General features: G+C 40.7%; 1 protein-coding gene across 1 annotated transcript in view; it reads left to right on the top strand.

Annotated features, from left to right (window-relative positions):
• The window catches only part of CDC5L (cell division cycle 5 like), a 30,388-nt gene that overhangs the window by 5,440 nt on the left and 6,648 nt on the right, over positions 1–18,300 (top strand). Inside the window, exons 5-14 of the mRNA XM_033055902.1 lie at positions 627–726; positions 810–1,028; positions 2,013–2,157; positions 2,270–2,458; positions 3,788–3,936; positions 5,579–5,741; positions 6,767–6,931; positions 8,525–8,605; positions 8,908–9,153; positions 11,864–12,061. Coding sequence (XP_032911793.1) covers positions 627–726; positions 810–1,028; positions 2,013–2,157; positions 2,270–2,458; positions 3,788–3,936; positions 5,579–5,741; positions 6,767–6,931; positions 8,525–8,605; positions 8,908–9,153; positions 11,864–12,061 — 1,655 coding nt within the window. The remainder of the gene's footprint in view (positions 1–626; positions 727–809; positions 1,029–2,012; positions 2,158–2,269; positions 2,459–3,787; positions 3,937–5,578; positions 5,742–6,766; positions 6,932–8,524; positions 8,606–8,907; positions 9,154–11,863; positions 12,062–18,300) is intronic.

The following is an 18,300-nucleotide window of genomic DNA, read 5'->3' as shown; positions in this document are numbered from 1 at the left end:
GTTACCTTGACTGGCTGTTCTTTGCTTTGACAACTGCTCTGCTTGTTTGCATTCTGCATCTTCATAATTTTCCATCAGCTTGCAACTTGCCATCTGAGTTGCAGATGAATCCATGCTGAAGCACAGAAGGACTGCCTGACTTCTTTTTTTTTTTTTTTTTCCCTTGCACAAAGCAATGCTATGCACTGAAAAATGAACATTGTTAGAATTTCATGAATGAACCATTGGTGGTTTTGAACAGTCACAGGTTCACAAAAACACTGCTCTCAGCTCTGGAAGTAAATGCAGTTAATGAGTTCTCAAGACAATACTCTCAGATAAAGATGTAAATGAACTTTTACTTCCATTAATGTGATCAGTTTGCCCCTTTATGTTAATATTTTGATTTGCTGTTGATACTTAGTGATACTATTTTCAACATTAGGGCTTTTTTTCTAGAAGTCTTCATTTCACCTGGCCAGTGATTCTGTAAATACATTGGGACAGCTTGGAGATTAATGACACAGAATGCCTGTGAATGATTGATTCAGCTTTTAAAGATGTTTTTCTAATCTTAATGTCACCTTTTTCCCAACTCTCATCTTTTAAGGGCAGATTCACTGCTGTATTTGTCTGTACTGTTGTAGATGAGCTTGAAATGCTGTCTGAGGCTCGAGCACGTCTGGCGAATACACAGGGAAAGAAGGCCAAGAGGAAAGCCAGGGAGAAGCAGCTGGAAGAAGCTCGGTAAATTTGCATTTGATTTCATACCCTGGGACTGCTTTTCTTTATGCTACACTTTAAATCATGTGGTGTTACTGTTTCTTTAGACGTCTTGCTGCTCTCCAGAAAAGGCGAGAACTTCGCGCTGCTGGAATTGAGATCCAGAAGAAAAGGAAAAAGAAGAGAGGTGTGGATTACAATGCAGAAATTCCATTTGAAAAGAAGCCTGCCCCTGGTTTTTATGATACATCAGAAGAAAATTATCAGTCCCTGGATGCAGATTTCAGGAGACTGCGTCAGCAAGACCTGGATGGAGAATTACGATCGTAAGTGTCTGTTGTAATAAGGAGGGAACAGCATATTTGAGAAAAAAAGTAACCAATATGTATGTGTGTAAGTCCTGGAAACATAACATTGGTGGGAATTGTATTTTCAGTGGGACAGATACAACTGCAAGTGGCCTCTGCCTTTTCAGTTTTCTGTGTTTTTATCTTTCCAAAAGGTCTAGTTCACCTGTTGTCTATGATCACCATTTTTCTTTCCTCTAGTTCACCTTTTGTGTATCAGAATAAAGTTTCTCACACACATTCTTGCTCTTTAAATGTTGATCTTGCTCTTGAAATGTTAATTTTTTTGAGGCTGGTTTTTTTAGTAGTTCATTTCCTTATGTACTTAGTGTACTTTAAGTAATAATCTTATTAAGATTGCTGGTAGGAGTAGATTTGTAGTGTTACTTTTGTTGGAGTTGTTCTTAAGTTGATGTCCTTAAATGCTTAATTTCTCCCCATCCCCCCAAAAATCCCCAAAAGTGTAGTTGAGAAGTTAACTGCCACTCTTGGGTACATATTTAATTGTGCAGTTGCATTTCCCACTACTTTTTACTGAGAGTCCAGTGCCGTGTACAGCTTGGTTTATTAACTCGTATGTTGTTACTAACTGATTTTTCTGCATGGCTCTTCATTCAGAGAGTAAGGCAAGAGCTTCAGACTGAAACTTATGATTTCCCTGACTGCCTCCATTGCTGTTTGAAGGAAATGCCATTGTTATTAATGACTGAAGAGAAATTGGTTCCCACTTTCCACAAAAGAAAATGTTCATCTTCCCTTAGCAGCTGCCAGAGAAAAAGGGACTGTTCACATTCCCTTATTTTTACTAAGTTCTTGGCCTGACATTTTTTCATTGATCCAGTGACCCTGTTGATTGTAGTTATTCAGCCTAAAAAAAGTTAAATGTGTTGGCTAATTCCATAATTTAAAAGCTTTGTAGCTGCTCTGTGTGTTCTGAAATGATTCTGTTTTCCAACATAACAGTGAGAGGGAGGGAAGAGAGCGCAAAAAGGACAAGCAACACATGAAAAGGAAAAAAGAGTCAGACTTGCCCTCAGCTATTCTGCAGACCAGTGGAGTGTCAGAATTTACCAAGAAAAGGAGTAAACTGGTGCTTCCAGCACCTCAGGTGAGGTGTTTACTGATATTAAACAACTTACAGGGCCACTACCAAACAGCTTTCTGTTTTATCTCATAGTTATATTTTATCTTACTGTGCCTTGGGATTTTCTCTTTCAAAGATTTCTGATACAGAGCTTGAAGAAGTTGTGAAAGTCGGCCAGGCAAGTGAGATTGCACGGCAGACTGCTGAGGAATCTGGAATCACAAACTCAGCTTCCAGCACTCTTCTCTCTGAATATAATGTAACCAACAACAGCATAGCTCTGAGGACTCCCAAAACTCCAGCAGCCCAGGACAGGATCCTGCAGGTAGAGTATAAATGTACAGGATGGGGTTTAAGTTTTGGAGCAGGAGTCAACTGAGTTAAAGGTGTAAGTGGCAGAGAAACAATGCTTTGATTATGTGCAATATTGGGATTTGAAGCAATCTCTATCTTTAGGCCACACTGAAGGCATAGAAGCAGATCTGCTCCTATTTGATCAATTTTCACCGTGTTTCAAAACATTCTGATTCTTTTAGTCATATGTTGTGTGAAGATTTTAACCGTTCTCCTGGTGTCTGGCATAATTTTCCCTTCTTTTGTGTGTCTCTTAGTGTTGAAGATGTATGAGTTCATCTCCTAAAAGGAGTGTATTTTATGTTCAATTAACAGGTGGTAATTAACTGCAACAATGCAAGAATATTTTCATAGCACTAAATTTATTGGATTAAAACTTAGCCAAAACTGCCTTTGCAACCTCTGATTGCCAGCATTTTTTAAAAACTGGTAATGTTGAGTAACATTTTGTTGAGTGTGTGGAAATGGATAAATTAAATCAGTGCAGCTGGTGTGTAGGGCAAAACAAGACCCCAAAAATCCCATTCCAGAACAAAAATCCAAAAAACCCTCTGAGTTGACAACAAGCTGTATTTCAGCAGTTCCATGATAGGAGAAAACAGAAAGTTCCTGGCTGTGCAGCTCATGACCTAAATCTGTGCAGTGTTTGCAGGAATGGTCACACTCACCTTCAGATGGAGTGACACTATAAATGTGACACTATAAAGGTGGATTAGTGGTCTTCAGGGAATATATTTGTTATTTGCAGTGTTATAATTAGCTCATTTTCAGAGATACTTAATTCTTCACTGTAATAAGGAAAAAAGAAATGAAAAAGGGGGCTATTCATTAAAGCCCCAGTTGAGTCATGGACCAAAAATCTGAGCAGTGACCGTCTATTTTGGAGCATTCTCTTTGAAGTGCAGTTTGGATAAAGTTGATTGAATTCAGTTTTCAGAGTTCAAGTATGCTCCTCCCTCTTAAAATCAGGATTCTTGGGATTACTTGAGTGTTCAGTCACTAACAAATCTTGGAGGTTTATGGAGTCTGGCAAACTGAAGGAAGCTGAAACAATAAGTAACCCACTCATTTTTGCAACTCCTGTTTATAACATATTTTACTGGAAATGAAGTTCAAATCCTCTCAGTGGAATAGTAGGGTTTATAAATTCCAGCGTATGGGTGTTAAAGCTAAGAAATTTTAAACATTTTCCACAAACTGATATTCAAATAACTCTTCAGCTTTCCTTGCTGCTACAGAATCTGTTAAATGTGACTGTGAATGTCTTGGTGAAGCACTGCTGGTGTTGTCTGTTACACAGGAGGCCCAGAATCTGATGGCTCTCACAAATGTGGACACCCCCCTGAAAGGAGGTCTTAATACTCCCTTGCATGAAAGTGACTTTTCAGGGGTAACACCACAGAAACAGGTTGTTCAGACTCCAAATACTGTGCTTTCCACACCTTTCAGGTAAACAGACTCCTTGTGTGATGGGTGCTTGGGTGGGCATGTGTCTGTTTGGAGGTGGGTGAACAGAGCAGATTTTAATGTGTAAAATGCTACCATGATTAGAGCTTCAAAAGAAATCTTAACTCACTTTTATTTCGAGCCCTTGTTGTACAAATTTCTCCTTCTCTGTGTCTTTAGAAAGCTCAGTCATGTCCTTTTCATCTGTGTTGATGCAGTGTATGGCTCACTGAAGTTTTGATCCAAAATGTGGCCTTCTGTAGTCTGGAGCAGTAAAAATTATTCTGGAATAATGCAGGAGTATAAATAGTAAGCTGGAATGTCATTTTGTATGTGGATCCTGGCCTTTCCAAGGTATTACCTTGGAGTCAAAGATGTGGGAGGTCCCTTAGCCAAACCCACACTGAATTTTTGAAAAGCTGGAGTAAATATTTTATAAGCCATATATATCCAAAATAAAATATTTCTTATATTGCCAATCTAAATAGTACAGAATTGCTGGTTTAACTCTTACAGTGAACAAATATATATCCCACAAATGTCAAATACCATACTGCTAAAGCACGTTACAATTGGTACATTTTGTGTTTCAGGTTTTTCCACTTAGGTTCTAATTTTACTTGTATCATGTTAGTAGGAAAAGTGGAGAATGAAATAGAAAGGACCTTTATGGCAGCTTTTCCAAAGCAGCTTTATTTTGTTTAGAAGCTGTGGAAGCTGTGTGCAAAAGTCCTGATCTTGTAATTAAAAGAGCAGCTCCAGCAATGAGTGCTTTTTTTTAAGATCTGTTGGTGTCAATGTGGTGCAAAATTAATGTAGAATTTGATCTGGAGTGATGTGGCTGTTGATCTGGGTAATTTTATATTTTAAAAAGTAGAGATACTCTAATTTTGTTGTTTGAGTATTTTTGTGGTTTGTTTTAGCTTCTGAAGTTCAGATTTGCACATGTAAATGTGGTACCTGTGGATCAACTTGGCTTGCTTGCAGAAATGCTCAATCAGTGGGAAAATCCACGTCCTTGAGCAGAGAGAAAAATTAATCAATCCATGAAGTAGCCCCTTGTTCATGTAGTACATCATTGGGATAGAGAGCAATATTCTTTCCCAGTCTAGAGGAGAAGCAATTGGGGCCAACAAAATCTAAGACTAAATCCATATTGCCTTACTATAGATGCTTAGAAGCAATTATTATAATGTAATTACTTCTTCAATAGTCAGTGAAAGCAAAGAGGCATTTTCAGGATGGGACAGCTGTTGGGCCAGATGATTTTGGAATGAATGACTTGCCCAGGTGCTGGGGAAATCAGAGCTTGCAATTCAATCCTGATCACTGTATCCCAGAATAATGCCTGGTGACTGGATAAGCTCTTCTCTCAAAAACATCAGTGGGAGTTTGTGTTGGTGGAGTTCCTGAAGCTTCTCTTAAAATGATGATGTGCCTAGATTTCAGCTTGACAGGACCTTGGTTACACCTTGACAGGCTTCAACAATTTATTTTTAGCATTCTTGTAATTGCACTTTACCATTTCACTGCCTCCTAAGAAAAAACTCTAGACTGAATGTATAGACTGTGATTATATAACTTTTCCCAAAATTGTAAGTAGAGCTGTATAGTAAAAAACTAATGACTAACTGCACTTCACTAGGACACCCTCTCAGGGGTCAGAGAGCTTAACTCCTCGAGGAGGACTGACTCCCAAACCCACACTTGGCACAACTCCTGGGAGAACTCCCCTGCGGGATAAACTGAACATCAACCCAGAAGAGGGAATGGCAGATTACAGTGACCCATCCTATGCAAAACAAATGGTAAGTGTACTTAACAAGTGGAAATCAGTGCTCTCTCCATTTTCAGGTTTTTAGCTCCCATCTGCTAAAAAAAAAATATTTTATAATAAATAAGTGTTATTTCTTCCACCTGTCTACAAATCTGTCCTTGCACACAATAAAATACAATCTTTATTTAAAAGAACAGAAATCTTGCCACTTAGAGTGGCTTTCAGTGTGCTCAGTAAGCACACTCTAAACCTGTTTGTTGGAGGAGACATAATTAAGTTTCCATCCTATTTCTGTCTTTGAAGCTGGGCAGGAAATGCATCTTGAGCATTTTTCTTGCAATCCTACACAATCCTCAAATTCCTCGTCATCTTGGCTTCCTGATTTACCTACAGGACCTTTTCATCAGTCTGTTGTGTTGACAACACTGAGCTAAAGGAGTTCAGTTTTTTGCCATTAGGAGCACTGGGGTTTGAGATGCTTAGAAATCTGAGTCCCATCCAGACTCTTTCATCACCTTTGGCAACAGATGTTTCCATTCTTGGAGATTCAGCCAGATGGACCCTGCCAATTAGACATGGTATAAAAGGGCACATACCTAATAGGTAGCACCTTGGGAACTCCTTTTATGTGGCTGATTCTGCAGCCTCAGCTGTGGCTTTGAATATCTCCCACCTGAGCTATCAACAGTTTTCTTTTTGGCCTAGCTAAGATATCCACTCCAAGTGTTTGGCATGTTCTCACAAAAATAACTCTTCAAGTTCAAAATTCCAGAGCTCCTCTTAGCTGAAGGAGGTTTATTTTATGTACTTATACTTTGGTTCTGCCTTTTTGTAGCAAAAAGAATTTTTACTGCTAGAAGGGAAACTCAGGCTTCAAATTCCTGGTGGACCCCACTGGTTTCCAGTTCTGGTGCTTTCTGGCTTTGCAGCAGTCTGAGGTGGCCAGGGGATAATGAATGTGTTGTTCCTGTCTGTTAATGCAGATGAATGGAGTGTGACTGTGTTGCACTCAGGGTATGAATCCAGAAGCTTTACATCTCACTGCTCTTCCCACAGGAGAGGGAGTCTCGGGAGCACCTGCGCATGGGGCTCATGGCCCTCCCTGCTCCCAAGAACGACTTTGAGATTGTTCTACCTGAAAATGCAGAGAAGGAACTTGAGGAGCATGAAGTAGATGAAACCTTTGTAGAAGATGCTGCTGATATAGAAGCCCGCAAGCAGGTCAGTGTGTGAGGTATAGATGATGCCCTTGGTGTAAAATAAAATGTGTTCCTTGTATGGTTCCCATCGTTTCACACCTGCTCAATGGAAGAGATGCAGCTTCTTCTGCAGGACAGCAAAGTAAAATGCACCTGTTTTCTCTGCTGCTATCAGAGTATACACACACAGAGGCCAAAACAGTTTTATCTCTAAATCATCTTTTTAATTTCTTTATGTTATGTATCATAAAATTTTCTACCATGAAGTCCCTAAGAGTGCTTGTCTCCTACCTCCTGTGTTTATTCCTCAGAAGATAAAAATTTATTTAAAAACCTTTTTCTACAGTGGCACATGCTTGATTTTAAGCACATAAGAACTGTGCTTTTTTCCAGCTTCAGGTTATTCTCTCAAGGTTAAAAGTTGATGTTTGTGAAAGGTTAAACAGGTATCTACAAACTCAGGCAGGCTGGTAGCACACAGATAGAAACCTGCCATGCAGGGAATTGGTACCCTTGGTTGGTACCAGAGGATTACCCAGACAGCCAAGTTGTGAATGGGTCCCTGTTGTTTAGTTTTGGTTTAGAATCAAGGAAGGCTGGATAAAGTACAAGCCTAAATTCTGCCAGTTGAATGGCTGTACTGGCCAGTGACCTGAGACACTTTAAATCTTTCTAAAACCAGTCCCTTTTCTATGTACTGCTTAGCCTAAATTTTGTTGAAATTATCTTTCTGTTATATACCTTATGTAAATAAAAATTGTTTTCATAAAAATAAATGGGATTTTTGAGTCCAGAGAAGTTTTTGACAATGGCTGTGCTTTGACAAGGGAACAAATGATTTTAAAAAATCCTATGCTTTGATACCTTTAAATGGGCTAAGCATTTCCCAGAATCTGATTCCTAGTGTGTCCTATTGGGGGAGGAACATGTTTTCTACATGTATACGTATGTCTTGTGCATACATACCCTAATAAAATTCTGAATAAATACAAGTAATGAATGTGTTTAGAACAGAGGAAAAGATCTGAGTTGTACCATCATACAAGAGAAGAGCATCCTGCCTTTCAAGTGAAGATGTGACATGCTGGGATTAGGACATGGAAGATGTTGGTCCTGACAACACTGGCTTTTCATGTTATTTTTTACTTGAAAGTGTATTGTAATGAGAAATCATGTTTTTCCACTTTCACAAGTATTGTTTTAGTGAAATATGTACTTTAAGTCATTGAAGATGACAAACAGAGTCATGGCTGCTGATTCAAGAGTCTTTCTTTTCCTGGTGGATTTAAATGTCTGGAGAGTTACAGCAGTTGTCACACATGGAGAAACGTGTAAAGAACAAAATCTTGCTGGAATTGAGATTGAAAGAGAATTTGATGCCTGAAAAAGACTTTTTAAGGTCTCTTTTCTCTTGGAGTTAGTCTGCTGTGCTCTTCCCATTCACTTACAGGGAGTAAATTATGTTGTCATCACACTATTTATCTCTGACTCAGCAACACGAAGTCTGTACACTGGAAGGAATCTTTACTGCCATTAGTTTTTGTATCACATACATTCCTAGGCAGCATCTGATTGTGTTGCAATGGCTGGAGTAACACTTGGCTTGTTTGTTTAGGCTCTCCGAGAAGCAGAGCGTGCCAAGGAGCTGAAGAGAATGCACAAAGCTGTGCAGAAGAATCTACCACGGCCCTCAGAAGTAAGGAAACAAAATTCACTGTTAAAGAGTAAAATTAAAATAAACCATTTAACCATTATAGAAGGGAATGCAGTCTAAGGAGATCATGAGAGAGTGAAATCTTTGACTATGCTGATTTACAGGAAACTTCCCCAGCAGAGCTGTCATGAGATATTTCATCTGCACAGATGTTGAGATTACTGCATGTGTCCTACCACAAGGGATTTTGGCACCTGCTCTGTGGGGTTGAGTGGAGATACATTAATTTAATGTTATCTTTGATGTTTATAATATTTACCAACTTATATTTTATTCCTGGGCAGGTTAATGAAACAATACTGAGACCCTTAAATGTGGAACCACCTCTAACAGACTTGCAGAAAAGTGAGGAACTCATAAAGAAAGAGATGATTACTATGCTTCATTTTGATCTTTTACACCATCCATTTGGAGAACAGTTTACTGGTAAGAAAGGGAAAGGCCCAGGATTTGGAAGCAACAATGCAGAGCACATGGCTTACTTGGAACAAAATCCTTATGAGAAGTTCTCCAAAGAGGATCTCAAGAAGGTGAGATTTGTGTGGCCTCAGGAGACCAAACATCTTCTTAGGGTGTAGTTCTGTAATATTGGGGGAAAAAATCTGCACAGAATTCAGCTGGGAGGTCTCCAGAGGGTTGAGTGAAGAGCTGTAATCACAGAGTTGTTGAGGTTGGAAAAGCCCTCTAAGACAATCAGGTTTGATTGTTAACCCAGCACTGCCAAGCATTGAGTAAGGATAAATTAATAAGTAAGGATGATTTAAGTGCACATTCTCCTTTCTGTGAGCTGGTGTTAATCTGGGCTTTCAGCAGAATGATGAGGATGCTGTGTTTGCCCATAGACATTGTCACTGAGATACAAATTTGAATGTGTTGTGGTTGCTTATAATTTTAAATAAGGGTAAGAGCAATAATACCCCAGCAGTTACCAAATTCTACTTTGTTGTTTCTGTAAATTGCTGTTAAATCATTGAGGCATTACCCAGGTGTGACACCCAGCTTCTGCTGCCTCTGAATTTCATTAATCCAGAATTACGAAGCATTTTCTTCAAAGCAGTGCAGACCAAATAGGACAATGGTAGTCAGTTTGTACTTTGGGGCAGCAAATCAAGTTGTTTAATTATGCTTGTAAAGCTTGATCCAGTCAAGCTGTGCTGGTGCAGAGCCTGCTGGGCTGTGGCAGCTGATCTTACAGCCATACCTGGGCCAGAAGTGCTGAACAGGCAGATTGGGCCGTGGCTGGCTGCAGTGAGTGGGCGGCCTGGGCACTGTGTCCTGTTTTGCATTGTAATCCCAAGTTAAACAGCAGCTCTGGACCAGGGTTCCAGTTCAGGGTGTTCATTTATTTAAGCAGCTACAGATGTTGCCTGTTGCTGCCAAGTGACAGATAGGCAATTCTGTGGTTTAGCTCTTTCAAAGAGCTTGACCTGTGAAACTGTGCCAGTAACCTTTGACCAAATGCCTACAGGAATAAAAATGAGTGAAGAGAACAAAATCACATGCCACCAAGTTGTCTGTCTCTCTAGACTTGTCCTCTGACAATACCTGTTGTATCTGTACACCTAAATCTCATACTTCTTTAAGGTAACTCTGAGGGTACACAAGCAGATTTTAAATCCTTGACCATATCTGACCAATGAATGCCGAGCCTAAAAGCAGAAAGACTGAACAGCATGTACTTCCAATTTGCTGTTAAATGAAAAATTGCACTTCAAGATCTCTTACCAGGAGACGTTAAAGATGGAAAATACAGTTAGATCATGAATTTCACTGCCCTGCCAGTGTCAGATTGTTCCCTTAGGAATGTTCTCCAAGTGCTTTCTCTGGTTGTTTTGAAGTGCAGCAAGAATCAGGTTTGCTATCACTTCCCTTAGAGACTATTACACGGTCCAGTAGTTTTTGTCTGGAAACTTTTCTTCAAAGTCCCTGGAAGTTTTGTCTCCTAACTGATGGGCAGAAGTTTTTTTTGCATCCCTGCTTTTGCTTGCTCTCTTTAACATCCAGCACAATATTCCCTCTTTGTCTAAAATCCAGTTCAAACCAGAAAATTTTCCTATATCTGTGATATCATCTGGAGTTTGTTTATTTTGCTTTACTTCATTTATTTTTAGAACATCTTCATCCTAAAACTCTTTCATAAAATACTCCTTTCTTTTCCTGATGTGCATTTCTCTTTTGGGAAGGATTAGCAGTGGTGCTGGGCAAGGTGCTACGAGCTCCTGGAGCTGGGAAACAGTTCTGGTGCCACAAGTAAATACACCCTCAAGTAGTTCCTCAGTGTACTAATCTTGGCTAATTGAAATGTATAACATTTGTCAGGTGTGGCTGTGTTACTCCTATTTTATCTGTCTTGACCATCAAGAACAAGTAATTAATTTTCCTTTCCCCAGTATCTGTGGAGTCATCTAATCTGGTGATACCTGAATTTCTACCTGGTCAGTGTGCAGTTACAAAACATAACACCTACTTGCAGTAAGATACTACTGCTGATAGGGAAATTTGTGCTGCACCTGTAAATGCTGTTGAAATAGAGGACATGGACCTGCTCTTACAACCAGTGAAGTCTAGATTGGCAAAGATATTTTAGTTTTTTAGTTATTCATAAAATCAGAAGGACTTTGGGTGCCTGTGTAGTTTTGTGGGCCAGGATCCTTTGTCAGAAATATTAAGAGTTGTGAGACCAACAAGAATCTTTTTATTTCATTGCAAACTTTGTAAACTAAAGTGGAAGCAGCACAGTGCTCCTATCTCACCAGTTCTTCAGGCACAGAATGTGTTAGTTACACTCAGAGTTGTATTTCCTTACACAGCTCACTGGGGAATGTTTAGACTTTTATAGGTTGTGTGGAGAAGGCAAGCAAAAGGAAATGAAAAGTGATTTTTGTTTCATAGGACAGCTGCTTCTGTCTGTACCTCAAGGTCCCTGCTTTTATCTCCGTTCTTGTGCAGCAAGATGAAATATCTCACCGTGCCACAGCTTTCATTAGCCACGCCAGGCTGATGTCAGGTTTGGCCAAATTATATAAAATGAGGGATAGTTGTGCTGTGAGGAGCCTTCTAGCCTGGGTTTCATTTGTAATCCACAGCATCTGTGTTCGATTTCATAGTTAGCTTAACCTGATGGTGAGCTTTGAGTATGAAAAGAAAAGCTGCCCCCATGAATTGCACACTGAAGGTTTGAAAAGAAATTTCCTTGTATCCTGTGTGTTGTAACTGCAATTTCTTCATCCTTTCCAACAGGCACAGGATCTACTGGCACAAGAGATGGAAGTGGTAAAGCAAGGAATGGGGCATGGAGAGCTGTCAAGTGAAGCTTATAATCAAGTGTGGGAAGAATGTTACAGCCAAGTGTTGTACCTGCCTGGACAGAGCCGCTACACAAGGGCTAACTTGGCCAGCAAAAAAGACAGAATAGAGTCACTTGAAAAGAGACTTGAGGTCAGTGTCACTTTTTCCTGCCTTTTGCACCTCCTTTTTTTTTTTAACTTTCTTGTGTGTGGGGTTTTTTTTGTGGGTTTTTCTGGTGTGTGTGTTTTGTTGTTTTGTTTTGTTTTTTTTCTCTATAGGAGCTCAGTCAGGTCTTTTGAAGGGATTCATTTGAAAGAGTTGGCTGGTGAGGACTTTTCCCAGGGAGTTTATAGATGTTCTTGAGGTGCTTGAATCACCTTCTCCCATCTTCCTCCTTAAAATATCCCCACACAAAGTTTCTCTCTGCACTATTAGCTATAACACAGCTCATCCACTCCATTCTCTAGTGGAGAGAAGGTCAGGTTCTGCTTTCTCTTAATTACATGTGGATTTTTTGATGTTTTCTTCATCTCTGCTGTGAGTGGATCAGATCTCTCTTGGTTTGCACTTGGTTGTGGCCAGTGTGAGGAGAAACTTCAGAGAAAGATGCTTGAGAAAACCTCTCTATCCCAAAGTTATTCTCTTTCCAACTTAACACTTGGTTTCTGACTGATGGTTATGTTGAAGGTTAGATAGTCCTGATTCTTACCTGGCTGGCATCTTCCAGATATTCCCTCCCAAAAAGAGAACAGTGGATGTTTGTGATCCCATTTCACTTTCTTTATCAGGCCCTTTGACACTGATTTCCCTTGCCCAGTCCTCTCTAGATCTTCACCCAAATGCTCCATACAAAAAACCAAAAATACACAACGTTCATTATAACAAGTAAACTGGTCTGAAACCGTTCCCACAGAACATGTTTGTTCTGACTTGCAATAAGTCATTAAATGTTTTCTAAAATACTGTTTTAGCCTAAAAGTCTCTCTAAAATATGCAGACATCGGATTATTTTTTCCCATGGTAAAAGGAAACTTTGCAAAAAAAGTTTTTCTGTATTTAACATCAACATAGCTACTGTTGCTAGAAGGAAGTCTCTCCAAAAACAAGGAGAGAGGCCAGAAAGGCTGAATTTTCGTTTGATTCATACACATGAAATACAATGTGAGTGTGTATTCTGTAAAGTCTGTCAGTCGAGAGCATTGTCCAGGTGCAGATCCCGCAGTTGTTAGCCCGGCTCTGGGCCAGCAGCAGTTCACCTGCGCGTAGCCTGGGAGTCAGGGTTTAGTTTGAGCTCCAGAGCCCTGTCGTGCTGCTGCTCACCCAGCAGAGAGCACCATTGCCCTGCCAGTGCTGCCTGACAGATTCTCACTTGCTCTGCTTTCCCAAACCCGTGTGGGAGCTCAGCAGCAGCAGCCTGGCCGTGCATGGCAGCGGGGCCGGGCAGGCAGCACGCCAGCAGTCGGAGGGCTGCACCTAATTTGTGTACAAATGCTTTTGAAATTTAAATATCTTAGCTCCAAAACGACATTAGAAGGGCATTATTAAAGTTGCAAAGTCAAACAGTCCAAGTTAGGGAATGCATGAACAGCCTTAATTTGCCTATGCATACGCTTTTTGAGACAGTCTTTAATTTCATGATTGCAGCCTAGTTTTTCCACAGACTCATTTACTGCACAGGGTGGATGGTACTTGCTTAATGAGTAGCTCTTGAATATTTTGTTTTCTCTTAATTGTTTGGTGTGTGGCCCTGTGCCTTTATCCTGTGCACTGTTTCTGCAGTCTAAATTGGTTACTTCTGTGTGGGCTTCCTTGTACTGTTGATTTCTGTCCTTCCCAGTATTTGAATGAGTATCTGGTGGTGGAATGCTTATTGAGGATACTGAAGCAAAGTAAGGTCAAGTTTATCATTTATCAAACTCTTGTATGTTTGTTCTAAATGGTCTTTGCTCTGCAGTCACAAGACAGTCACCCAGGAAGGAAAATACAAGTCACAGGTCTTGCCAAAAAAAAAGAGGGTTTTATTCACTGCCAACATTGCATGGGACTCTGTGAAAGACACATAACAAAATCCTGTTAGCTGTGTTCCATCAGGCTAAGGAAGGTGATCCTTTCCCTTCTGCTCAGCCCTGGAGGCACATCTGGGGTGCTGTGTCCAGTGCTGGGCTCCTCAGGACAAGAGAGCCATGGAGCTCCTGCAGTGTGTCCAGTGCTGGTGACAAAGGTGATGAAGGGACTGGAGCATCTCCCTGCCCAGGAAAGGCTGAGGGGGCTGGGGCTGTTCAGCCTGGAGAGGAGATCCCGAGAGGGAACCTCATCCCTGAGTGTCCCTGTGTGCAGGGAGGGCAGAGCAGGGCCCAGGCTCTGCTCCAGGGCCCAGCAATGGCACCAGAGGAACGGGCAGGGACTGATCCCAGCAAGTTCCACCTGCACAGGAGGCACAACTTCTGTACTGGGCAGTGACCCAGCACTGAACAGAGACCAGAGAGGGGCTGGAGTCTCCTCACTGGGATATTCCAGAATGATCTGGGCACAGCCCTGTGCCCTGAGCTCTGGGATGGCCCTGCTGGAGCTGGGAGGTTGGATCAGATGAGCCCCTGTGATCCTTTCCACCCTGACCCATTCTGTGTCTGTTATCAGTCACTGCAGTCATGACACTCTGGCTAATGCAGCTCCATCCCCTGGGAGCTCAGAGTGCTGCTGGATGAAACTGATGCCTTGGTGGGATTGCACACACAGTCCTGCTCTCCCATTTTCCTGTGTTCCAAAATACCATCCCCCAGTCCAGGCAGGCACTGGGGCCAGCAGATCTCTGTGCCTGCAGGTGCAGTGAGCACTGTGCTTCCTCTCAACTCACTGCTGTTGAGTGCAGGTGGACTCTGCAAAGTTAAATTTGACCTGAAAATCTCTCCCAAGTGTGCACAAAATGCAGTTTAGTGCAGCTCTGCGGCCTGACCCAAAAAGGCCCTTCCTAAAAGGAAGATATACATATACAGGCTTTTTAAGTATGAATCGTTTTTTAAACATTAAATAAAAAGCATAACAGAACAAATGAATATGCAATAAAAAAGCACAGATTTTTTTCCTACCCCATTCTCAGCAATGACAAAACCCACCTTCATTTTAATGTTTTTCCAAGGAAAATTATCTGAAAGCAATATCAGTTGAAATAGATATTTTAATGGGAAGTATCAGACAAGCTTAATGAAAAGCAGGGATATTAGCTCAGCTTTCAGTACCCCAAGACACTTGCTTGTACTCTTAGCTTTCTTTGAGAGAAGAGTAGAAACTGTAAAACAGAGTTTGCCAGCAACAGCAACTGATGTTGGTCAGTTTTGTGAGCTGCTTCTTCCCCTTTATAGTACACCAAGATTGTTAGGGAAAAAAACCACAAGTGTAGTGATATTTGGCACAGCTGCACAAGGGGAAGTCACTGTCTAATACTTCCATATGGGACTGCTGACACCCTGCAGATCCTGTGCAAAAAAAACCCAAGCTATTTCTGGGTCTGTCTTTGTCGTTCAGAGATTGCTGGCTGGATTGATGGCGTGGACACACACTCATCTTCCTCTAATTGTCCTGTTCTCACTGCCTGAGTGGTTTAGTCGTGGCAGCCTATGTTGACATGACATTTATCTTTCTCAAATGGATGCTGATATCACAAACAGATTTGTGCTGTTATTGATGAACTTGAGGAGTCAAAGTGGAGCCGTTGTGGAGAGCTTCTGTTTGGCTGGGTATCCTGTCCAGGCATCATCAGCAATGCACAGCTCCTCAGTAGTTCTGATGTTGGAGTGTACTGCTGTGTGTTAGTAATGCTTCTCAAGGGTTTGTTTTGAGGGTTTTGGACTCCTTGAATGTGTTACTTAATGTGGGTTAAGAGTGTCAGAGGATTAGTCTGTGAACTTCCTTGCGTTACAGATGGAGAGTTTCAGGTGTATGCAGGTGAATCCCTGTAACCTCTGGTACACTTAGATTTGTGGAATTTTCTGATCTTTCTACTGGCTTCTAGAAATCCAGAATATTTTTCCAAGGCTAGGTTACACTGCAGAGCAAGTGATTTCAGAAATTGAAGTTTTCTGATGCTTGCAGTTGTGTTGCTTTAGTTCTCTGCAATACCTTTTTCTGTCTTCTCTTCCAAACAATACATTTATAAAGAAAAGCATTCCTACTAACATATGTTAAGCTGGAACATTTTAAGATGAAATGAGATAGTAAAGGCATCTATTTAACAACCTAGTTGCTTCCCTTTGTAGTTCACAACTTAGAAACTTCCTGCCATCTTTACTTTTCCTTTGAAGACAGTTAATATAGTTGGCTTGCAGAATACAAATACTTTTATTAAAATTGTGGTATTTAACATTATCATTTCAGTTGATTACTAAATTGTAAACTCATTGGAAGCCTACAGGGGGAAAGTTCAAGGTACACTGTATATGCAAATATAGTAAATTATCTGTTCTTTGCAGTGATGATTTACCAAAGTGTTGATGATTGGTTTTGATTGCAGCCCAAGTCCTCTGAATTAATTCAGATTAAAAACAACTTACTTAGCTGGAGTTTTATAGGTTGCATGCTACACTCTGCTTCAGGGTATATCACTTAGTTTATTGGAGATTGTCTTTTAATTTCTCTCTAGTTTATGTGCTAAAGTTTGCAGTTTCTTGCATTTTCAGGTGTGCTGTACTCAGAAAGCACCTGGATAAAATAAGATATTTTATAGGACTAGGAACAGAGAAACAACTCACAAAACTAAAATATGGTGAAAATCCTGAGGCTTTGCTTTTATGGTCACATGTTTTATTTTGTGTTAATGTCTTACACTGTGGAATACACTTCTTTTAATAAGGTCTGTTGGGAATGTAGCTGGCACCAGAGAATCACAGCAGAGAGGTATCAGGGGTCTTCACAGTCAGATTGTTCAGAATCTGGTAACTTAGTGTTCTTAGAAATAAAGTTCATCATTGACAAAGCTCTCATTGCAAAGCCCTTTGCACTCCCTCTCTCTTCAGAACTGACTGCTGCAGGATCACCACTGGGCCTCTGCTGTATTGAGAGGGAGCCAGGCTCTTTGCCAGCTCCATTATTGCCTGAGCTTTCACAGCTTTGTCAGCCTCTGCAGCCGCCAGTGCAGGCACTGTGGGTGTGCAGGGACAGTGTTTGAAGGTAATTACACTGTGCTGGCTGCCCTGTGACCTCATCAGACACAGCAGTAACCCATGTTTGTTTGTGGTTAATCAAAGCTCTTGACCTCTGGTGGGTGTTGCTGTCTGTGATATTAATGCAAGGTTTTTCTTTCCCTATGAGTAGTAGAGAGTTTCCAAAAAAGTTTAGTAAAAATAAATTACTAGTATTTCACCATAAACTACTTTTTTCTAGACATATTTCTGCTGTGATTGAGATGGGATCTTTAAATCATTAAATTTGGAAAAGATCACCAAGACCAGCCATCAGCCTTATACCTCCATCTTGTTCCCCTCTAAACCATGTCCTGCAGTGCCATATGCACACATTTTATGAATAGGCATGGTGACTTCACCACTCCCCTCTGCAGCCTGTTCCAATGCTTGGCAACCCCTTCCATAACAAATTTTTTCCTAATACCCAGTGTAAACCATTGCTGATGCAATTTGAAGCATTTCTTCTCATCCTGTCATGACACCCATCTCAGTACAGCCTCCTTTCTTTTGTAGGGCGCATATATGGATATCACTCATAAAACTGCTGCTCTTAGAAGCAGTTCCCAGATAAAAATCTTCAAAGTGGACTTTAATGTGTCTGTAGATCAACAATGACTGCTGACTTACACAGTAACTTTTCTAGATGATTCTAGTTCTAGGTAGTTGGATGCTGTGAACCCCTGTAGGAACACTTGCTTTTCATATATCCTGTATTGTCTTTACTCACCAGGCACACTGACTCATGGTGTTTGAAGACAAGTCATTGTAATTTCTGCAGCAAACTTCAGGGGGAGCATGCTCTTGGGTCATTAGATTTGGCTGTAAGTAGAGAGAATAGTGTTCTGCAGATATCAGTGAGTCATAATGGTACATGATCTACGTGACAAAGTACAATAAAGGAGTTTATCTGGGACTCCCCTGTTAAACTGGGAAAAGACAGCTTTATATTGCTCTGAATATGCAATATAAATATGCAAGCTCTGAACATCTGGTCTGGTTTCAGTCAGGAAGTTGCAGTTGCTTACCAGCAATGCCTTAAATTGAGGATTTTTTAAAGTGATTCTTTCAATAAAAAACTCGGTGTGATCCCAGTCAATTAGAATCAATTTCTGCTTTTTCATGTCTTAACAGCTACAAGCTCAGTCCCTCTTTGACTCCTCTGATCCTTTATTACATTATTCTCATTCTCCCTCGTGCATTAAGTAAAGCACC

This window comes from Catharus ustulatus, chromosome 3 (genome assembly GCF_009819885.2).
Source record: "Catharus ustulatus isolate bCatUst1 chromosome 3, bCatUst1.pri.v2, whole genome shotgun sequence".
NCBI classification, from domain to species: Eukaryota; Metazoa; Chordata; class Aves; order Passeriformes; family Turdidae; genus Catharus; species Catharus ustulatus.
Note: the sequence above shows the minus strand (reverse complement) of the source record. Positions and strands in the feature narration are given on the sequence as shown.